Source organism: Belonocnema kinseyi, chromosome 6 (assembly GCF_010883055.1).
Source record: "Belonocnema kinseyi isolate 2016_QV_RU_SX_M_011 chromosome 6, B_treatae_v1, whole genome shotgun sequence".
Lineage (NCBI taxonomy): Eukaryota > Metazoa > Arthropoda > Insecta > Hymenoptera > Cynipidae > Belonocnema > Belonocnema kinseyi.
In genome coordinates this window covers 69,456,224-69,480,985 of record NC_046662.1, presented here as the reverse complement: position 1 = coordinate 69,480,985, position 24,762 = coordinate 69,456,224, and the positions used below count along the sequence as shown (strand labels likewise).

At 26.5% G+C, this 24,762-nt stretch overlaps 1 protein-coding gene across 3 annotated transcripts in view; it reads left to right on the top strand.

Moving 5' to 3' along the window:
• The window catches only part of LOC117174709 (echinoderm microtubule-associated protein-like CG42247), a 55,638-nt gene extending 31,292 nt beyond the window's left edge, over window positions 1-24,346 (top strand). For all 3 annotated transcript variants that reach the window (XM_033364018.1, XM_033364017.1, XM_033364016.1), the window contains 7 exons: window positions 5,557-5,694; window positions 5,952-6,212; window positions 8,805-9,062; window positions 13,367-13,529; window positions 13,613-13,795; window positions 18,503-18,598; window positions 22,982-24,346. In XM_033364018.1, coding sequence (XP_033219909.1) covers window positions 5,557-5,694; window positions 5,952-6,212; window positions 8,805-9,062; window positions 13,367-13,529; window positions 13,613-13,795; window positions 18,503-18,598; window positions 22,982-23,250 — 1,368 coding nt within the window. In that variant the 3' untranslated portion in view covers window positions 23,251-24,346. The remainder of the gene's footprint in view (window positions 1-5,556; window positions 5,695-5,951; window positions 6,213-8,804; window positions 9,063-13,366; window positions 13,530-13,612; window positions 13,796-18,502; window positions 18,599-22,981) is intronic.
• The last annotated feature ends 416 nt before the right edge of the window (window positions 24,347-24,762 follow it).

Below are 24,762 nucleotides of genomic sequence, written 5' to 3'. Positions count from 1 at the left end.
ATATTTTTTATTATAAATGTAAAAATTATATATATATATATATAATTTTTACATTTATAATAAAAAGTATGCAATTCCTACCAAAGGAGGTGAAGTTTACAACTAAAAAAGAGGAATTTTGCAGCCAAGAATATTCATTTTCTACTGAATGAGAATATTTTTCAACAATATATATGTATTTTGTATCAAATAGTTAAGCTTAAAAAAAAGATAATTTTTAAATAAAAAATAAAACAGAAAAATTTCTAAAATTACTCTTTTACCATGAAAAATGAATTTTCAATCCAAAAAGACGAATTTTTTTAACAAAATAGTTAAATTTTTGAGAAAAAATGACTAACAAAATAGTTTTATTTTTAACCAAATCATTAAAATTTAAAGATAAAAAATTGAATGTTTTTGAAAATAGTTGATTTTTATACCCTAAAAGATGAATTTTTAACGAAAAAGTTAATTTTTAAGAAAATAATTGAACTTTTAAACACTTAGTTGAATTTTCAACCTAATAGTTGGACTTTTAAGGAAATAAAATTGCATTTTCTGTATAAAAAGATCAGTTTTTAACCGAACAGTCCAATTTTTAAACGAAAAAGATTAAACTTCAACCAAAAATTGATGAATTTTAACTAAATAGCTCGAATTTCAAGTCTAGAGACGAATTTTTGAGAAATTAGTTGAATTTTTAACCCGAAAAGTTGAATATTTAATCAAAATATGAATTCACAGCGAAAAATGTAATAGTTGATGTTCAACAAAAATGTTAGAATTTCAATCAAATAGTTGATTTTTGTACCTACGAAGATGAATTAAAAAATATATAATTTTGTCATTTATAAAAAAATGAAATTCCTATCAAAATAAGTGAAGCTTTCAATTAAGAATACGAATTTACTCGTACAATGAAGAAGATTCATTTTCTACCAAAAAGGACTATTTTTCAACAAAAGATATGAATTTTGAAACATGAGTTTTAAAATAGTATATATGAATTTTGAACAAAACAAAACAGTTAAATTTTCTATAAACAAATAATTTTCAACAAAAAAGACAAATTTCCAACCAACGAGATAAATTTTCCAATCAAAAAGAAGAATTTTCAAAAAATAAAGATTCGTGAGTCAAGAAAGAAAAACGCCAATCTAATTAGTTAAAATTTCAAGCTAAATGAAACATTTTCTGTAAAAGAATAGAATTTTCTATCCGTAAATATGAATTAAAACAAAAAGTTAATTTTATGTCAAAATAGTTTAATATTTAACCCAAAAAAGCGAATTTTCAAAGAAACAGTTGAATTTTTAACAAAAAGGACTTTTTAACCAACTTGGTCACTTTTCAATCAAATAATAAAGTGTTTAACAAAAAATATAATTGCCGGGAAAAAGAAACTGAATAAATATAAATAGGCAAGGAAAATAAATTACTGACAAAAATATTATATATGGTTCGCCACAAAACTTCATTTTCAAAATTTTCTATTTTTTCTCTGACCAATTTTTCATTTTCGCTAATCAATAATATTCAAAACCAGTTTAAAATATTTTAGGTTTGAACAAATAAGTCTCAGAGTTACTATTCAAGGATAAAATGCAATTTAAAGTAAAAAATATCTAAAATACAATTATTTACAAAATTGGCAGCCATTATGTTATACAATTTTTTACAAGATTTTTCGATAGATATATTTCAAACTTACCCTACATTCTAATTTGTAAAATCAGTTCTGAACAATAATTAGGATCTTGTTTTATTTACACTTACCACTTTTTATAAGTTGAAAATCAAAATTTATGTTCTTAGAAGACACATAAGGCCTAAAAAATGTTTCGTCAAAAAGTCCGATGTAACGGATTCCCGCCCGAAAATGACAACAATGGGGAATCATTTCTAACTTTCAAATTCAAGGAAAAGTGTACAATACGAGACAGAAGAAAACTACAAAAATGATAACACTCCCGACTTTTCTTCTTTGAAAGCAAAGTTTGACCTTTTTTCAGACAAAAATTCACAATAAAAAGGCAATTTAGATCCCCCCAAAGCCGCGCTACACTATTGCGACTATGGATCGAATATTCTCTAGAAATAGACTGAGATTTTGCGAAATTATAATCGAATTTTAATTAGCACTGATTCTAAATACAAATCAAACCGTATTTAAATGATAGGATTAAAAAAATATTCCTTTTTCGAGCTTAAATTTCGGAGTCCAATGCGACGATGTCAGTTGGAAGTTGGAAGAAGAACCAACACATACTAACTGCTATTGGCAGAAATGCAACCTGACAAACTAAAAATCTGAATTCAAACGCGAATTTGCAGAATTTTCAAATCGTGATTTTAAAAGAAATTTTAACTTGTTTTTACTTAAATCTTGAAAATTAATTAATTTGGAGAATTGAAATTACTTAATTTCTCATGAAAAGTCATTAATCGGCAAGAAAATTAAGATAATTTGAAAAAACGAGAGTAGGACTTTAATGCGCATGTGCCGCAGGGTTTTCTGGGTATCAGCTGTAAAATTCAAACGATATAACTAAAAATTCGGTTTTTGGTGATCGATCCCTTCCAATTTGTTTATTTTCTGGAAAAACAAATTCCGTTTTTGTATTCAAATCACTTTTCAAATTAGGACGGTGTTTTAAATGAGAAAAGCTCCGTTTTATAAAAATTGGAAAAAAGTACTTGTTATCAACTTCTTGTAAATTAAAGTTAAGTCACCTTTTAATGAATGTTCGAAGAATAATGATGCACTTAATGAATTTCAAGAATAATATTTGTTACTTAACATAATTGGTAATTATTGAAGCAATTTTCATTTGTTGAAACCATTTTTCCCCTGTTAAGCATAAAATGTTATTTTATTCTGAAATTACTAACATAATTAAAGAATGTTGAAAGTAATATATTTTTTAACGATATTTGGCAATTATTCAAACAATTTGCACTTGTTTAAAAAACTTTTTCCACTCGTAAGTCTTGAAAAGTTACTACTTTCTGGATTCAATAACGCAGTTTATGAATTCTCAGAGTGATATTTTATGTGAAAAACTGTTTACAATTATTTAAACCATTTTCATTTTTCAAACGATTTTCTTGATTAAAGAATTGTTTGAGAAAATGAAAATTATGTAAAAAATTGCCAAATATTCTAGTCAAAGAAATATTACTTTTAACGTTAAATAACTATGTCATCAAATCTGAAAAAAATCATTTATCCCGAAAAATAATTTATAAACAAATAAAAGAAATGGCGCCTTTAGCATGAATTTTAAATAAAAATGATACATTGCATATTTGGGGTATTTTCCGGACACAATATAAGGGGTTTGGGGCCGTAAGTATTAAAAGTTATTGCGTGAAAATTAGCCCTTGAAAATACGAGAGATGGTGTCCAAGCTTAAATTTACAAAAAGTTAATAACAAGTACAACTTTTTACCTTTTTTTGTAAATCTTTTTTTCCCATTTAAAACAAAAATCGAAAATCTAATGTTGGGACCACCCTAATCTACATATTATCTAAAATAATATAAAAGCAAAGCAAGAACAATATTTTTGATAATTTATGAAAATTGATTTAGATATTTTAGAATTAATATATTTATAATAATAGTAGAATATATGGCCAATGAAATCGTTGCATTTTTATTTGAGAAAACCAATTTCCGAGGAAAATTATGAACATAGGCTATTATTGTTCAAATATTGTAAATATTCTTTGAAATCCTATAATTTATTATTAAAAATAGTAATTTTAAAAGAAAGGCAGACATCACATAACAAAAAATTGTTCAGGATTGTAAATCTTCTTGTAAACCTATTGTTTTTTATTTATAACCACTGATATATGGTCGAGGAAAAAACTAATAAAATCCAACATTTTAGAAGCTTGTAAATTTTTATTATTTTAAACAAAAATCATTCGATTGAAATCTAATGATTTTTTGTTTTAAAATACATATTTCAGGTGAAACACGCCAAAATAACCTATAATTGTTGAAAAGTATACTTCTTGAAAATATAATCATTTTTTATAAAAAATGCCATTAATTTTTTGTTAAAATATTCTAAATATTGTTCAAATCATAACAAACTTTATTTCAAAGTGGCAATTTAGCATGTGAAGTCCAACTGAAATTCTTCTAAGATTATGAACCTTTAAAATCTAATTATTTTTGTTTTAAAATGCTAAATGGTAGGGAAAACGCTAAAAAATCGAACCACGTAAATTGTTGAAAATTGTTATCTCATAAATCTAATTATTTAATTAAAAATTCTCATTTACATTGCAAAACGCTAATATATTCTAATATTATTAGAAATGTGTGATATGGTTTTTGTTTTAAAATGCTAATTTTCTTTGAAAAAAAATTCCTCAACCTGAAATTCTTAGAAATTTTAAGCTTTCTTGTAAATCTTATGATGTTAAATAAAAATTTTTTTAAACTCATTTACAGCGTAAAACACTCACATAAGACATGTATAATATTCACAGTAATTTATAAGATAACTTGATAGTTTTAATTTAACCCCGTAAGGGTATTAAAAAGCACATAGTTCCTCAATTCGCATAAAGTTTTCTATGATTTTTTTAACAAGGATTATTTGTAGATTTAATTTGCTAAATTTCAAATTTAAGATATAAAATAACTTCAAGTAATAAAAAGCCAATCGGATTTTAAACAAAAACGATTGCGAGATTCTCCAGACTCTTTACTCCACTTTCTTTATTTAGGAAAATAAAAATAAAATGTAAATCTTCACATTTTTTCGCTTTGCTTTGGAAATATCTTAGAAAAATAGTTTTTTGTGCATTTTTTGTATCTAAACAGTCCAAATTTATGGATTAAAAATTTTTAATCCCTTACGTTGGACATCTTTCATATTTGACAAAAATTAAGGTCCTAAGTTTTGAATTTAAAGGAAAAAATAAATTTAAAAATCAATCAATACTTTGAATTTAAGTTTATCTAAAAATATCACACGCTTGTGGCCAAGAATTTTTAATATTTTAGATTTGAAAATCACTGAATTAGGAAAACAAAATTCAAAAGGTCTTATTAAAATTTTGTCAGACTTGATGATTTATATATTTAAATGATACAATCTTTATGATTTTTGTTGTCCCACTCAATTAATTAATTAGAAATATTCAAATTTTTATTCCTAAAAATTGAATAGTTTGAAGTAAGTTTGTGTTTTTATTTAGCTATAAACGTCAAGAACTTTTGAAAACTATACGGTGAAATTTAGTTGAAATTCAACAATGAAATCATTGCATTTCGAAGTATCAAAAATTTAAACAAAAATTCAAAACCCGAAGTATATAATCTTTGATCTAAAATTCAAATTTCTGGCAAATTTTTAGGATTCCCGTATATAAATAGAAAACTTTTTTATTTAATATCGGTCAAAATGAAGTCTTTGAATTATAAAATTCTGAAATTTAAAAACGATTTGCCTCAGAAGAAATAACTCAAAGAATCCTGAAATAAGTAGAATAATTAATTTAATTGACTAAAATTTAATCGACTGTATTTAAAAAATATTTTCACTTACAGACTCTGCAGGAAGATTTGACGGGGGCAGCTTTTCATCCTCTTGATGACAATCTCCTAATAACACATGGTCGGGGTCACTTAACATTTTGGAATCGAAGGAAGGATGGGTTCTTTGAAAGGACAGATATTATTAAACCTGTAAGTATTCGCGAAAAAAATTAGATTTTATTTGTTCAGTAAAAAAAGTAATATAATCATAATATTAAAAGAGAGGGTAATAAATAATCAATATTAAGAATTTATTGTAGCATTAAAAATATGTAATAAAATTAAAATAACAGTCAATTCTCGATAAAAGACCAAGGCCAAAGCATGCTAAAACCCGGTCTTATTTCGGGAGTTGAGTGTATATAAAACTTTTCTAATAACATTTAAATCATTAAAATATTTTTTAGCCTTCCCGAACACATGTAACGAGTATCCAATTCGAACAAGACGGTGACGTCGTCACAGCCGATAGTGACGGATTTATTACAGTTTATTCCGTCGATGCAGATGGAGCCTATTTTGTTCGAATGGAATTTGAGGCTCACAATAAGGGTATTAGTTGCCTAGTGATGCTTTCAGAAGGAACTTTGCTTTCCGGTGGAGAAAAGGATAGAAAAATCGCTGCTTGGGATTCATTACAAAACTACAAACGAATAACAGACACTAAGGTAATTTTTAAAACTTCTAGATTTATTAGACTACACGCATACAATCATTGGGGGCGATCGCCCCCCCCCCCCCGAGCTCTAAGTTTTTATACTTATAACTTGAAATATATTTTTTTTTGTTGCTTTTTTCGACTTAAACGCCCCGATCGCCCCCTCCGAGACCAAGGCCTGGATCCGCCGCTGCATACAATCTAATATTCCATTTTAAATTCCAATTTTTAAATCGCAGGGAACACAACTGTAATTCAAAGAATTAACTTTCAAAACAATTTGGGGCCGTTCAAAAATTACGTAACAATATTTTAGACACTCACTATCCCTCCACTTCTTCGTCACTGATTATCACACAAAGCTTGAATCCCTGGAATATTTCTTAGATTTAATTTGATCTAGACTTAAACTAAAAAACAAAATATAAACGCGTAATATTTTAACAGACTTCATTCACAGTCCAAAATTCTAACCCTAAAAAAAGGGGGACTAAATTGATTTTTCTGAAAATAGGTGGATAAATTCTTTTAAATAAAATTACTGTATAACTAAAGAGTTGGATTCAATGTGAACAACATGGAAGAATTTTCAACGAAAAACGTAATAGTTAATCTTAGAACCAAGAAAATATTTTAATTTCGAATAAAAAACCAAAACATATCCATTCTTAAACAAATTAGATCAAGTCTCTATATCTGAAGTGATGAATTTTCAAACTAAAAGATGGATTCAACAAGAGATGAATTTTCAATCAGGAAAAATTGTTGAATTGTTGAATTTGTAAATCAAAAAAGCAAATTCTCTAGAGTAACCATATTGATGAATTAACAAAGAACTTTAAGTCGGAACCAAGTAATTGAATTTTTAATTGAAAAGGGTTAGTTGTCAACAAAAAATATAATAGTTGATATTTTAATCAATAAAAGATTCTAATTTTAAATCAAAAAACAATTGAATTCAACAAAAAAGACAAATCATCAACAAAATTTTTTAATGCTCAACCAAAACAGATTAATTTTTAACCAATAAAGACCAAATCTGAGCTAATGAATTGTTGAACCAAAAAGACGGATTTTCAACAAAAGAGATATAATTTTAACCAAAAAAGATTGTTCAGTCCAGAGTGGAAAAAATTTGAATCAAATTGTTGAATTTTCAATTTAATTTGGAACCAAGTAATTGAATTTTTAATAAAGAAGGGTTACTTGTCAACAAAAAATATAATAGTTCATGTTTCAACCAACAAAAGATTCTAATTTTAAATAAAAAACAATTGAATTCAACAAAAAAGGCAAATTTTTAGCAAAATATTTTAATCCTCAACCAAAACAGATTAATTTTTAACCAATATAGATCAAATTTAAACTGATGAATTTTTGAACCAAAAAGACGGACTTTCAACAAAAGAATTATAATTTTAACGAAAAAAGACTGTTCTGTTCAGAAAAAAAAATTTGAAGCAAATTGATGAATTTTCAGACCAAAAAGGCGAATTCTCTAGAAATCGTTGGAATTTTTAAACAGAAAATATAAATTTTCAAACCAAAAGTTGATTTTTTAACCAAAAAGGGTAATTTTTGCAACAAATTTTTTATGTTTCTACAAAATAGTGGAATTTTCAATAAAAAAAGGCCATTTTTAATGAAATAGTTTAAATTAATACTGAATAGTTGGATTTTTAAGCTAAAAGACTAATCTTCTGCGAAACAGTTGCAGTTTTAACCGGATAATATAAATTTTAAACAAAACAGTTGAATTTTCGACGAAAAAGGGTAAAGTCAGTAACGCATTTTCTATTTTTCTGTAAAACAGTTGAATTTTAAATCAAGAAGGCCATTTTTAACCAAATAGTGGAATTTTAATCTAAACCTCATAAAAACGCTCAATTTTCGACGAAAAAGTGAATTTTTAAGTCAAAACAAGAAAAAAGTTCTTTTTCAACATAAAAAGTTTAAACTGAAACTCAAAACAATCAATTTTGAACCAATAATGGAATAGTTAAGGTTACAGTTAAAAATAAATTTTCAATTTCAAAAAATGGACAAAATATTTAAATCATCAACCAAATAGTAGAATTTTTAACCAAAAGAGATAAATTTTGAACCAAAACGATAATAGATTTTCAATGAAAAATAGTTGGGTTTTCATATTGGTTTCTTTTAATTCAGTTCGCTTTAAGTGAAAATAAACGAAAACATGAGAAAAACGAAAGTTTCTTAAAAAGAGAGAAAAAGAGGAGGAATTCTTAAAAATAGGGGAAATGATGGGAATAGGGGAAAGATGGCAAAGTTTGTATTTAGATGTTTTGTTTGTGAAATAAAATCTCTAATTTTAATTTTCTCAAGCATTTCAAAAAATGGTTATTCACATCTATATTTTCCATGCCTAAGGTCGCATTCTGCATTAACTCTTCCCCTCTACGTCACAAAAACTGCTACACCCCCCCCCCCCATTTCTTGACAGTTAGACGTAATTTTTTAACGGCCCATTTATTATTGCAATTATTGTCTGTCATTTTACGCTTTCCTAAGCTATTCAATTAATTTCAATTATAATTATAATTATGAGGTCAATTAATTTCGATAATTTATGATGATCCAGTTGCCAGAATCTGCTGGAGGGATCCGGACTATTTATCCTCAACGTCCAGGGAGAAACGATGGTAACATTTACGTTGGAACGACTCGAAATAATATTTTGGAAGGTTCACTTCAAAGAAGATTTAACCAGGTTGTTTTCGGCCATGGGAGGCAACTGTGGGGGTTGGCTGTTCATCCAGACGACGAAGTTTTTGCCACTGCTGGTCACGATAAAAATATCGCTTTGTGGAGACGACACAAGTTGCTCTGGACAACTCAGGTATTATTATTAGTATTAAATTATTTTAAATGATAAATAACTGTTATAAAATGATGATTAGAATTTCTCTCTATTCAAGATTCCAACGTTGGAAATTACGTCAGAAACGACGTAGGATCCGACATAGTACACTACGTACGTTGTAAAATGGCATAATAACGGAAATAGTTTGAGACGTAGTAGTTTACGTCATCGTGATATAAAACTAAAATTTGTTGTAAATAAGATGGCTTATTATGAACAAATTAAGTGAAGTAAGCGCCTAGTCAAAGTAGGCCCCTCTCGTACTTTCGCTTCTCCCACCCTTCCCCAACGTCTTCCTCTTTTTTTTTCCTCCTCTACGCGCTTCCCCAGCTAACTCTCCCTTCCCCTACTACCCTTCTCCAGATCACTTCCCCTTCCCTACTCACTCTCGTTTATGGTAATTTCCCCTACTTCCCCTCGCTGACACTCAGTTATCCTACTTATTCCCTCATTACCCCTAGTTCCTCACCCATAGATCCTCCTACTTCCCTTATTTATTTCTTCCATCCTCCCACCCCTTATTTCACCTCACACCTACATGCCCTCTCCTTATTTCTCATCATTTCCCCTACTTGCCCCCTCTCATACCAACTACTTTTCTCCATTTCTTTTAACACTGTTCCCCTCTTCCCATCCACTTATTTCCCCTCAATTCCGCTACTTTCCACCCTCTCGTACCCCTTACTGTCCCTTCTTTTCTTCCTCTTATTTCCCCTGCTTAAAAAAAAAGTACAATGGATGGACGGACTTCCGACTGAAACTATAAAGGTTTCTGTACGGGGTTAGGGAACCCTAAAAAGGGCCTTGAATTTCTCAAATAAAAAGTTCCTAGATACCATTAGATAATCATTATTAAAATAAATTTCTGCTAGTATCTACTAGCGATCCTAGACCAATAGGTCGGATCTACTCAGTTTTGACCCCGAACTTTCAGAACCCTTTACCTGATTTGAGCTGCTGGGAACCCTTAAACTCGAGACCCCTTTTCTTTTCGAATCTTCACGCTAAAAATGAGGATTATGAAATAAAATAATGAATGCTTAGTTTTCAAATGGAGACCTAAATTTATCTAAAGTATATCTTAATTATATAGTATTATAGTTGGTATAATTGCATAAAAAAATATCACAATAACGTAATGTAAAATATTAAAAAATAGAAAGAAATTCACGCGTCCTTGGGTTTCTATTACCTAATATTGAAATCGTAATCAATTTTAAAATCCATATTTAAAAATTTTTCAATATTAAAAGTTTAAAAAATTGTTAAATGGACTTATATAATTGATTAAATTATTATATCTGACAGGTATACAAAAAAATAAATTAATTAAAATGTTTACAATCTGTTAATACCAATGCAAAGAATTTTTTCCGTTCAGTTGCGATAGCGTTTTTCAAAACTTTTCTATTAAAATTAAAAATTACTTTTTTTACCAGTTTCTTCCGAATACTTTAATTAAGGTTTATCATTTGTAAATTAAAATTTCGAACGGTACAAATGACGAAAAATTTTTTTTTTTTATTTTAGGCAAATTTGTGGAATCAATTTAAATTATATTATAAAACTTTAAAATTTTGCAATTTAAGCAGCTTTGACTTTGAATCATTCAATGTAGTTTCAAGTAGTATCAAATAAAAAATTATTTTCAATTAAAAGCGCCAATGCAATTTCAATTCCTTTGCATTTTAATTGATCAACTTTTAAAATTTTTAATTTGTTCTATTTTCGAAATTTTATTCTGAAATTTTTTTCTTTACAGATTCTCAATTTTTTTAAAACTGATAAATTTTGACAACTTTGAATTTGTTTTAGACCACTTATTTTTATTATTATTAGTATTATTTTAATTATTTAGTATTATTAATGTCGAAAACATTGATTTGTGAACAATTATCGGCAATTGCTTAATTAGAATACTTTAAATAAAATACTTTATATTTCAAGGTTTGTCAAGTTATACTAGAAAAAAGGGTTCTCCGAACCCTTCCGACAAGGATTTTTTTTCGAGGGGTCATAAATTTCCTCTCAGTTTCCTCCTCGAAGAAAATGGGTAGATCTTGAAAAGGGCCAAGTGATCCTGGGTCACGCTGCACCTGTGGGTTGTGGAGACCCCTTGCTTAATGCAACATATGCATATTACTCAAATATGAGATATTTTCAAAGTTCTGCTTATCATAAGTGCCTACTTTCCACTTCAGCACTTATGTATTTTTAATTTCGGAGCATTTATTTTAAATAATTCAATTTTTACAAGGCAATTTCTCAACAAAATACATAAATTTTGAAACAAATGTTAGAATTTTCAAACTAAAAATACGACCTTTCCAGAAAACAGTTAAATTATCAATTAAATAATTACATTTGCAACCATAAAGACGCAACCAATAGTTGAATATCAACCAAGACGATTAATTTTCTAACAAAAAAGGCGAATTCTCAATAAATTACATCAATTTAAAACCAAATAGTTGCATTTTTAAACTAAAAAGCTAAGTTTTTAAACGATAATGAAACGGTTAAATTTGGATTTGAAAAATTTATTTTTAATTTAAGAAATCATCAACAAAACAGTTGAATTTTCAACAAAGTTGTCGAATTTACAGACAACAAGACGAATCTTCTATACGAACAGAGAGATACAAAATAGTTGAATTGTCGACGCAAAAATATGATGTTTCAAACAAATAGTTTATTTTCAATGAAATAATTAAATTCGAAGTTAACAAAATTAGTTAGTAACCGAAAAAGATATTTTCAATAAAATTCATACATGTTTGACTAACATAAGTAGTGGAATTTACAAACAAGAAGATTAATTATCTACTAAAAAATACGAATTTTCAACAAACTACATAAGTTGAATTTCTAATCTAAAAAGTCAATTTTTAACAAAAAATGGAATAGTTAAATTTTCATTTGCAAAAATTAATTCAAAATAAAAAAAAGAATCTTCTATAAAACAGTTCGTGTTTTTACAAAACCATTTAATTTCAGACCACAAAAAATTTCTCTAAAAAACCCGAAAAAAATTTAATTTAATTTAAAAATTCAGTTTCAACCAAATACTAAAATTTTCAGATAAAAAAATTGATTTTTATCACAAAAAAAACATTTTTACAAAAGGGATGGATTTCCTACTAAAACTATGATTCTTAAACAAACAAAAAATGGAATTTTAAGGAAAGTATTATAGTTCAACTATTAACCAAGCAGTTGAATTATCAACCTAAAAATATTAATTTGTGATAAAAACTGTAATAGATGATATGTCAACGAAAATATATTTTAATTATAAATAAAATGCAATTGAATTTAACCAAAAAATACGAATTTTCAACAAAATAGTTGAATCCTCAGCCAAAACAGATCAATTTTCCAACCAAGCAATGGTATTTTGTGTAAACATTTTTAACAAAATAATGGAGTTTTCAACCAAGAAGAAGAATTTTCTACCAAAAAAGACGACTTTTCAATCAATTGGTAGAATTTTCCATTAAATTGTTTAATTTATAAAGCAAAAAGATGCAATTTTCAAAAAGCATTAAATGATTTTAATTTTAAAAACAACACTCAATTGAATGTATCAAAAAAAGACGAATTTGCAAACACAATAGTTGAGTCCTTGACAAAACAGGTCAATTTTCAACCAATGAGTGGCATTTTTAAAAACAAAGAAATATATTTTCTACCAAAAAAGGCCAATTTTCAAACAAATAGTGGAAGGTTCGACCAAGCTCATTAATTTTCTGTCAAGAGAGACGATTTTTCAACCAAATATGTAGCTGATTTTTTATACAAGAAGATTAATTTTTGACCAAAAAGGCGATTTTTTAACCCAATGGATGAATTCTTAGCCCAAACCAATCATTTTTTAACCAAAAATGAATAAGTTAAATTACTATTGAAAAACAATAATTGTAAATTCATAAAAGTGAATTTTGTAGTAAACAGTCGTATTTTCAACAGAAAAATATAAATTTTCAACAACAAAATTGAATTTTCGAACAAAAATGTAAATTTTTAACTAAATTGTTGAATCTATAAGGAAAAAAGACGAATTTAAAAAAAAAAAACGTTGAAACAGAAGTTGGATTTTCCACCTGAAAAGATGAATTTTTAACAAAAAGTGTTTTTTTATGAATATGAATACTATAATTGAAAAATATGTATAAAGTGGAATTCACAGACTTTTTTATTCCACATTGAAAAGTTCTTTTAAATTTTCTGAAAGAATGGATGGAAACCCAATTTGACTTTTTTTTCCTCTTAACTTCCAGGTTGGATTCGAGTGTATTTGCATAGCATTCCATCCCTTCGGGGTTGCTTTAGCTGCAGGTTCTTCAGAAGGACACCTTCTGGTTCTCGCAGCTGATACAGGAGCCGCAGTTGCGACTTTAAGAGTCTGCGGATCTCCTTTATCCTGTATCGGATACAATCCTAGTAAGTTAAATTCACAGCCGTTAAAAAAAAACTATTTTTCTTTCCTTCCAAATTTAATTTAATCGAATTGAAATTTATTTCAGCCGGTGAAATGGTAGCGATGGGCTCCCAGAACGGAAGCGTCTACCTATTCAGGGTATCGAGGGATGGATTTTCTTACAAAAAGAGTAACAAGATTCGAGGAACTCAACCTTTAGCTCAACTGGATTGGAGTTCTGATAGTCGATTCTTGCAAACTGTGACTCAAGACTACGATCTGGTCTTTTGTAAGTCTTCCATTCGGTATTAAAGATTTTTGCTTATTTCAGGATTGTCCCAAAAAATCAAATTGTTCGTGTCCATGCTAAGTTTCTAAAAATTTTGTCGGTTGCGATCAAATTAAGGGTCTCTATTTTTAATTTCAAATCATTAATATGCAAATACCAGCATTTTAATCTCATGACATTTTTACCATAGAATATTTTCTAAGCAGAATAAAACAGTGTTTCATATACAAATTTAAAATTTTCAAATGTATTAATTTGTTTTTCAAAAATGAAAGTTTTTTCTACTTTGAAAGATAACTCTTTAACAAAATACTGGAATTTTCAACAAAATAATTGAATTTTTAACATAATAGTTGAATATTCAACCTAAAAGGACAAATTTTCAATGAAAAAGTGTCAATGTTTGTATTTAAAAAAAAAAAATTAGACAACAAAAGAAAAGAATTTTAAAACAAAAAAGACGTAATTCCAACAAATAAAGATTTTTCACTCAAAAAATAAAAAAAAGTTTATCTAAATTATTGAACTTTCAAACCAGCAGGCAAATTTTCTTTACAAATATTCAATTTTCAAACCAAAAATATGACTGTTTAACAAAAAATTAATTTTCCACGAAAGTGATGCAATTTTACAAAAAAAGGAAATATCTAACTAAAAAATTATTTTTACAACAACAAAAAACGCGAATTTTTAACTAAAAAACATCAATCTTAACAAAATTGAAAAGTTATCTTTTCTGTTAAAAAATGACTTCTAAACCAAAAAAAAGAAGTATTTTCCACTAAACAGTTAAATTTTAAATCAGACATAAGCCTTCAATAAAAAAAATATCACAATGTAGTTTGACTTTGACCCAAGTAGTTGAATTTTCAAATAAAAAAGATTAATTTTTAACAAGATAATTAAACTTTTAACCAACGATATCACTTTTCAACTTAAAAAATAAATCTGTAACAAAAAAAATGTGTTCTTAACAAAGCTATTCAACCAAATGTTTTACGAAATTAGTTGAATTATCAAGCAAAGAAGAACAATTTTTAACCAAAAGGTTGCATATTCATTTAAAAAAATGAAATTCCTTCTATAACAGATGAAGTTTTAAATCAAAAAGATCAATTTAAAAAAAAATGTTGAATTTTCTGTTGAAACAGATTTTAGACGAGATTTTACGATCAAACTATGATTTTTTTTAATAGAAATAATTTTCTACTAAGAAAATTAAATTTTCAATCCAAAAAGATGAATTTTCAACCAAAAACAAACAGTTGCATTTTTATCATAAAAAGATTTAATTTCTGCTAAAGCAGGTAAACTTTAAAATAAAAAAGACAAACTTTAAAAAAAGAGTTGAAGTTTCAACCAAAAAGTTAATGAAAAAATTAAATTTTCTATTAATTAAAATAAATTCTGAGATTCTCATAAATTCTCAGAGAATTTTTTTCTCGGTATTATTCTCATTCTCGTTACCTCAAAAATTGAATTCTTGATCTTACTGAGTTAACTGGATCTCTTTTTTTATAAAAACTCAACTTTTTTATAATAAGAAATTCTTCTGCTTTAAGGTAAATTTCATATTTTTTATAAAAAATGCAACTATTTGCTAGAGATTTCAACAATTTTGTTAAAAAGTCATCCCTTTTGGTTAAAAATTCGTCTTTTTGGATTGAAAATTCAATTTTCTTGGTATAAAATTATTTCTTTTTTAAAAAATCATAGTTTAATCGTGAAAACTCGACTAATATCTTTTTCAACAGATAATTCAACTTTTTTCCAAATTTATCTTTTTGATTTAAAACTTCATCTGTTATCAAAAAAATTTCATTTTTTTTGTATGAAAATGCAACTTTTTGATTAAAAATTGTTCTTCTTTGCTTGATAATTCAACTAATTTCTTTAAAACATTTGGTTGAATCGCTTTGCTAAGAAAACACTTTTTTGGTTACAGATTTATTTTTTAAGTTGAAAAGTTATCTCGTTGGTTAAAAGTTTAATTATCTTGTTGAAAATTAATCTTTTTTAATTGAAAATTCAACCACTTGGGTCAAAGTTAAACTACATTGTGAAATTTTTTTATTGAAGGCTTATGTCTGATTTAAAATTTAACTGTTTTGTGGAAAATATTTCTTTTTTTTTTTTGTTTAGAAGTCATTTTTAACAGAAAACGTAACTTTTCCATTTTTTTAAGACTGACATTTTTTATTTAAAAATTCTTTTTTTTTGTTGTTGTTGTAAAAAATAATTTTTTGGTTCGAAATTTCCTTTTTTGTGTAAAATTTCATCAGTTTCGTGGAAAATTAATTTTTTGTTGACTAGTCATATTTTTTGTTTGAAAATTGTATTTTTGCAAAGAAAATTTTTCTGCTGATTTCAAGGTTCTATAATTTAAATAAACTTTTATTTATTTTTTCAGTGACAAATCTTTCTTTGTTGGCAACTCCTCTTTTTGGTTTTAAAATTCTTTTCGTTTGTTGTATAAATTTCATTATTTTTTAAATTAAAATATACACTATGACACTTTTCCGTTTGCAATTTGTCTTTTTAGGTTGAATATTCAACTATTATGTAAAAAATCAATTATTTTGTTGAAAATTCCAATATTTTGTAAAAGAGTTATCTTTTAAAGTAGAAAAAAACTCTTTTTTTTTGTTTGAAATAAGTTAATACATTTGAAAATTTTTAATTAGTATATGAAACACTGTTTTATTCCGCTAATAAAATATTCTATGGTAAAAATATCATAAGATTAATATGCAGGCATTTGAATATTAATCATTTGAAATGAAAAATTAGTCAAAGAAAAATCAGAGAATTTTAAAAATGTCACGCTTCTAAGTGATTCGGGAGTGGAATATGTCTGAGCTAGAAAATAATTTATATTCGACCGCTGATATAACCTGAACAATAAATATCTTTATAAAAAATCATAAATTCTTTTAAATTCTCCTAAATTCTGCCATATTCTCGGTTATATAACCTGAAATTAAATTCTCGGAAATTTAAGAACTCTAATCTTAACTGCACTGCATATTAAAGCACTTAAATTCGAACTCTTTAAAATTTTAAACTTTTGAAATTCAAGCTTAAACAATTTTTAATTCATACATTTTTTTAAAGGATCAATAATTTACAAGTATATAATAAAAGTTTTTAACACTTTCCATATGAAAAATTCTTCATTAAGTAACTTTAATCTGTAAGTTAAACATTTTTATAAGTTGAACAGTTCAAAGATTTCTGGTTAACAAATATAAAACAAGGTTATCATTTTTAATGCTATAAATTAAAACTTATCTCCTCTTTCAACTCACATTATTAGAAATGTTAGAAGTAAAACATATCCCTCTTCCAATTCAGTAGAAAATTGAAAATAAAAAGTTCTCCCCTTTCATCTGAATGTCAAAAATAACCCATTTGCCCCCATCCACCCCAAACCAGTTAGAAAGAAAAAATTGGCCTCTTCCACTTAAGAAAAATGTTTAAAACCAAAGTTTCCTGCCTTCCAACTCGATACAAATCTTATAAATAACAAATTTTCCCTCTTACAATTCAGAAAAAAAAGAAAAACAAAATTTCCTCCCTTCCAACTCTATGAAAATCTTTTTAAAAACCAAAATATATCCCTCTTTCAATTTAGAAGAAATTAAAACCAAATTTTCCTTCATTCTAACTAGATAAACGTCTTATAAATATGTAAAAAAAAATTCCTCTTCTAATTGAGAACAAAATTAAAAACAAAATGTGCTCCTTTCCAACTCGATAAAAATCTTATAAATATACAAATGTTCCTCTCTTAATTAAGAAAAAATATTGTAAAAATGTCCTGCCTTCCAACTGGGTAAACAAATCTTAAATCAAAAATATGTTCCTCGCCCGATCCAGAAGAAATTGAAACGAAATTTTCCTTCCTTCCAACTCGATAAACTTCTTATAAATAAGCAAATTTTCTTCGTCCAATTCAGAATTTTTTTTTAAATTTCCTCCTTTCCAACTCGATAAAAATGTTTAAAACAAAGATATATCCCGTTTCCAATTAAAAAGAAATTGCAACCAAATTTTCCGCCCTTCAAACTCGATCAAAATCTTAAAAATAAAAAAAGGCCCCGCTTCCAGTTCAGAAGAAATTAAAACCAAAATTTCTTTCTTTACAATACAATAAAAATCTTATGAACAAAAAATACCTTCTTCCAGTTCAAAACAAAAATAAGAAATATGCCATTCCTTCTATCTCAATAAAAATGATTTAAACAAAAAAGGATCTTTTCAAATTCAGATAAAATTAAAAACCAAAATTTCCTCAATTCCAGCTCAATAAACATGTTAACGAAAATGATCCTCCCAATTCATAAAATATTGAAAACCAAAATTTCCTCCTTTCCAAATAACAAAAATCAAATTAATAATTGTTTAATTGTTCTTTACACATCAAAATGTAATGCTTTCACGTACAAATTAATTTAAAAATTTTAGAATGCAGCAATTGAACAGTTTAATTTTCTACGTAAAAATCAAAAAATTGTTTGATTTTAAACTGATTAAAAGAAACACATTTACAACATTTTTAAAATAAAATTTAGTACTGTTTAGTACCTTCTGGAACCTTAGCACGGACACGAACCTTTTGAGCTGTGGAACGGTCTCGGTGTCGGTAAGATAGGAATTCCTCAAAAGAAAATTCCTTACTCATTTTCCTATTTTTTTCTCTTGCAGGGGATATTAAATCTTTGTCTTCGGAAAAGAGTCCTATCGTTATGAAGGATGTCAAATGGTACACTTACAATTGTACAGTTGGATACATGGTCTCAGGTAATTTATAATTTTTAAAAAGTTTGATATAAAGCTTCAGATTCTTCAGAAACCAGGGTTGCTGCAAAATCCCAATTTCGAAATTCCCTGACTTTTTCCTAAATTTTGAACCAGGAATCTTTTATCAGTAAATCAAGAAAAAAAATGTAATTCAAAATGTTTAATTTTCAAGCCAGAAAGACCATTTTCTGCACAATAGTTGATTTTTTAACCCGAAAATACAAATTTTTAACAAAGAATTTGAATTTCTAACCCAAAAAATACGAGTTTTCAACAAAATAAATGAAATTTTTAATAAAAAAATTAATTTTTAAGCAACAATGCAATATATACATTTTCAGTTTTTAATTTTATTTTCAACTCAAACAAAGAATTTTCAACCTGATAGTTTAATTTTCAAAATAATGAATCTTCACCAAGAAAATTATTTTTGTACGACATACTTTCATTTTCAAATCATTAATCATTAATATTCAAATGCCATCATTTTAATCTTATGATATTTTTACCATAGAATATTTTATAAGCGGAATAAAACAGTGTTTCATTTGCAAATTAAAAATTTTCGAATATATTCATTTATTTCAAACAAAAGAAAAGTTTTTTTTTACTTTAAAAGATAACTCTTTAACAAAATATTGGAATTTTCAACAAAGTAATTGAATTTTTAATAAAATAGTTGAATATTCAACCTAAAAAGACAATTTGCAAACGAAAAAGTGTCATAGTTTATATTTTAATCAAAAAAAGAGTAAAATTTATACAACAAAAGAAAAGAATTTTAAAACCAAAAAGACGAATCTCTAACAAATAAAGATTTTTCACTCAAAAAATAAATAAAAGTTTATTTAGATTATTGAACCTTGAAACCAGAAGACAAATTTTCTTTAGAAAAATTCAATTCTCAAACAATAAATATGACTGTTCAACAAAAAATTAATTTTCCACGCAACTTATGCATTTTAACGAAAAGAACAAGGAAATTTAAAACTAAAAAATTATTTTTTACAGCAAAAAAAACGCGAATATTTAACTAAAAAATATTAATCTTAAAAAAATGGAAAAGTTACATTTACTGTTAAAAAATGAATTCTGAACCAAAAAAATAGAAGTATTTTTCACTAAACAGTTACATTTTAAACCAGACATAAGCCTTCAATAAAAAAAACTTCACAATGTAGTTTGACTTTGACCCAAATAGTTGAATTTTCAATTAAAAAAGATTAATTTTCAACAAGATACTTAAACTTTTAACCAAAGAGATAACTTTTCAACTTAAAATATAAATCTTTAGCAAAAAAGTGATTTCTGCTCTAAGCGATTCAACCAAATGTTTTAAACAAACGAAAAAAATTGAATTTTCAATCCAAAAAGACGAATTTTTTCAACCAAAAAGTATGAATTTTTAATAAAATAGTTAAATTCTCTACCAAATAGTTGCATTTTACCCGAAAAAGATCAATTTTGTAATAAAACAGATGAATTTGTAGTAAAAAAAAACATTTTTTTTATAAGTGGATCTTTCATCCAGAAAATATTTCAGTTCATTTTTCAAGACCAAAATATAAATTTCAAACAGAAAGTAAATTTTCTACGAAATAGTTTAATTTTCAGGAAAATAGTATAACAGCTTAATTTCTTACCAAACAGTTACATTTTTATCAAAAAAAATATTTAGTTTCTGCTAAAGCAAGTAAACTTTAAAATAAAAAAGACAAACTTTCAAAAAAAAGAGTTGAATTTTCAACCGAAAAGTTAACGAAAAAACGTAATTTTCTATTAATCAAAGTAAATTCTATTTTTAACTATAATATTAAGATTTCGACTGGAATAGTTAAATTTAAAACAAAATTAATTTTCAACAAAGATGATCAACAAAAAAAGATTAGCTTTGAATTTAAAAAGGCGAATTTTCACTAAATTCATGAATTTTCAAGTAAAAAATATAAATTGTCAGCCAAAAACGGCACGGTTACGTTTTCAGTTAAGAAAAATTCATTTTCAACCAAAAATCGTATTTTCGGCAAATTTGTTACATTTTCCAACAAAGTAATTAATTACTTTTAACTATAATTATAAATTCTCTACTGGAATAGTTCAATTTGAGACAAAATTAATCTTCAACAAAGATGATCAACGAACGAAGATTAACTTTCAATTAAAAAAGACGAATTTTCACCAAATTTTTTCACCAAAAAGGATGACTTTTTCACAAAATTGTTGAATTCTGTGCCAAATACTTGCATTTTTATCAAAAAAAAACATTTAATTTCTGCTAAAGCAGGTAAACTTTAAAATAAAAAAGACAAACTTTCAACAATTTCCGAGGGGGAAACAAGGGATCAAATTCATTGGATTCAGTTTATTTTTGCCCTATTTTGCTAATATCTTCGTAAAAGATCATTTTTTCTATTGGGAATGGTTAAACTGCAATGCGCCACCTGGTGACAAAAAATCCGAACTTAAAAGAATAGGTACGATTCTAAAGATGCATTTTAATTTGAGCATAAAAATATTTATTGTGATATCATTCAGTTTAGAATGCGTATTTCCAAAATCGCCCTCTTCAACCAATTTAAAATTTTAGGTTTTAATTGTTAAGTGTACATTTTATTTTAATTTATTTTAAAATGCAGTTTTAAAGACTTAAAGCATTAAAAATTAGAAGCGTTTGAAATCGAAGATTTAAGATAAAAAACATTTTTAGCTGATCAACTGTGGATATAAATTAATAATGATTTTTAAAATTGAATTGTTCTTTATGATTTCAAAAGTGAATAATAATTAATTTTACAAGACGATTAGAAATCAGTTCGCAATTTTAGAATTTCCCGTTTCTAAAGTTAAAAATTATGTAATCTATTTCAATTGGAAAGTCTTATTAGTTAAACAAATATAAACGCCTGATTGAAACTTTATAAACTGTTTTTAATTTTTTAAATAACCTTCAAATAATATATTCATGATTAAAAGCTTTTATTAAATTTCACCTATTATTTTAGTCTAAAATATTCCATTTTTAAATCATTCAATATGCAATGTTTTAATTAAGAAAAATAAGAATTACTTAATATTTAGAAATATCTGTTTATTTAAAATCAGTAATTATAGTGAAATATTAAAAACTAAATTTTGAACGTCAGATTTTAATTTTTCTTTTTAATAAAAACCCTAATTTGTAAGTCAAGTTGTTGAACTTCGATGTATAAACAACAATTGAACACATATTATTCTATAAAAAAATCAAGGAAGTTGAAGAAATATTTAGAGGTTTTGAAAAATTCTAATTCAATTTAAAATTTGAAATGATTTGAAATAATCTAAACAAAGTGTATACGTATGCTGACAAAATCCGGCTATTAGTAACAAAATTTCGGTGTAAATAGCCCACGGCATAATTTAAAACAAAATATAGATTTTGACAGATTTCGTACAAAAAATGTAAAAGATTTTAAAGAATTTTGAATGTCTTCAGAAGATTAAAAAACATTTCCTATGAAAATTAATAATGATTTTTATTTTGAAAAGATAATTTTCAGTGATTATTCAACAAGATTTAGAAGCATTTTAAGGATTTTGAACCATTTAAAATATTAATAGTTTAACTTTTAATTTAAGAATTGTTCAGTTTATAAAAAATGTAAACGTTCAATTTTTAATGTTTCTAGCTTAAAATTGCTTTAAATTATATAATTTTGAAAATTGTTTAATTCATTGAATGCTTTCATTTACAACTCAGGTTTTATTAATTCAAATGGAAAAATTGTTAGCTTTAAAAACCGGGAACTTTTTTCTTGGATTAAAACGGCCACCCTAAATCATCTATTATTCGTATACTTTGCATAATCTGGATAAAATTTGTCGCTATAAACATTAATTAAAGTTTATTTAAACTTAACTTCATTGAAACTTACATGAAATAGTGAAATAATTGTTTTTTTTGTTTTCTTTGACAAAAATGTTATTTTGTTGTTTTATTTGACAAAAATGTATTTTTTTACTGTATAAGATGGAAATTTTACCTAAAACTATTTACTTTTTATCAAGATTGGCTTTTAGTATTGAATCGTTGTTTTGTACTTCACAAAACAATCGTAAAAACACTTTTATGCAAAAATTAATGTACAACTTTAAAATTGTGCCTACTATTTCTAGTTCCAGTTTTCGGCACTAGGTGGCGAAATGGTAGACCACCATTCCCAATATAAGTGCATTTGAAAAATAGTTTTTATTTTTTAATTAATATTTAATAAAATAATAAAATGATAATAATGATCCATTGTTTCCCTCCATCTTAAAGTGAAGTTAGCTGATGGTTGAAGTGAAAATATCTAATAGCAACCCTGAACATTTTCAAGTTTCTGACATAATTCTTAATTCCAGGGATGTGGAACAATCGGTACTATCCCCTAACGACAGTTGTTACAACAGCAAGTCGTTCAGCGGCTCACGACATGCTCGTGAGTGGAGACGCTGAAGGATATATTCGGCTCTTCAAATATCCTTGCACGAGTCCAAAAGGCGAATACGTCGAGGAAAAAGTCTATAGTTCGCTTGTGGCATGTGCTCGATTTTTATACAACGACCAAAACGTCGTCACCGTCGGTGGCACAGATGCTGCCCTGATGCTCTGGGAACTCGTCGACGAGTAGATCATCAGAACCTCATTTTGAGCTAATGACCTTTGAACCCGTCTCCTCATCGGAGATGAGTTTCAACTTTCGTGTCTTTCTGACCTCCCAGGTCGAAATATTCTTAAACGCTGGTGCGTTGTTTACTGGAAGTAGAAATGGCATCACTTCCTCCTAGAATCGACACTTTAAACTGAATGCAAAACCAATTTGCAGGAATTCAGTTGATGAAAACATCTTTGTGAACTGGGGCCTGCACCGATTTTGCTTAACGTCTAAGTGTAAGACAAAATTCCCACCGATAATCTAGAATTGGTATAAAAAATTACGGATTAAATATTTGTTTAAAAATTAAATAATATTTAGAAGAGACTCATGAGCTACTTAAATTTTAAGTAAAAGCGGTGCAATCTATAGAAGCCCTTCCGAGTTCACTTGAAATAAAACACGGAATGCTAGAAGATAGCAGATTATAGTCAATATTGACTAGACAAATATTTAAACGATTTTTCTCCCAGACATGTAAATTTACAAAATCATTTAAATTAGACTCGAGGTAACGAGATTAGGATCTTAATTATTCACATCCCAGAGTCTTAATGGAATAAAACTAAATTTTTTAAATCTTTTCAATATATTGACGTGACTCCATAACCCGGAATAATTGACGATTTCAGCAAGATTTAAAACAGGATTGTGACATAAAACAAAGGCTGAATTGTTACAATATCAATCTATAACAACTACTTGATGAAAATTTCATAAGATCTGAGATTAATTCTGATATTTTCGAATTAAAACTAACAATACACAGATTTTTTTATACAGCTGGTCTGTCGAGTTTGTTCAGTATTTTTTATCAGCTTTTAAAATACATATTTGTTTCTTCTAATTAAACTTAATTTTAAACTTTTAATATATAGACAAATTGTGAAGTAATTTCCAACTCGAAATAATTATATGCGACCCAGGGTGTCTGCTCAAATCCTGGAAAAAAATTCCTTGACTATTCCAGATTATTTCCAGGTATTTTTTCTAACAATTAACTTGGAAATAACTTTTTTTATTTGTAAAAATAAAAGAAGAAATTGTCAACCAAATATGGAATGGTTAAATTTTTAGTTATGAAAAATTCTTTTTCAACAACAACAAAAAACGATGTTTTAAAAAATTAGTTGCATTTTCCAACAAAGTGATGAATTATTTTTAACTGAAATTATGAATTTTCTACTGGAATAGTAAAATTTGAGAAAAATGAATTTTCAACTAAGATTAATTGTCAAGAAGATTAATTTTTAACACAAAAAGACAAATTTTCACCAAATTCATAAATTTTCAAGTAAAAATAATAAATTTTCAATCAAAAATAGAATAATTACGTTTTTAGTTAAGAAAAATTTATTTTTAACAACGAAAAATCGAATTTTTGACAAATTAGTTACATTTTCCAACAAAGTAAGTAAGTAAAGTAAGTAAATTGTCAACCAAACATGGAATAATTGCGTTATTAGACGAGAAAATTCATTTTACCAA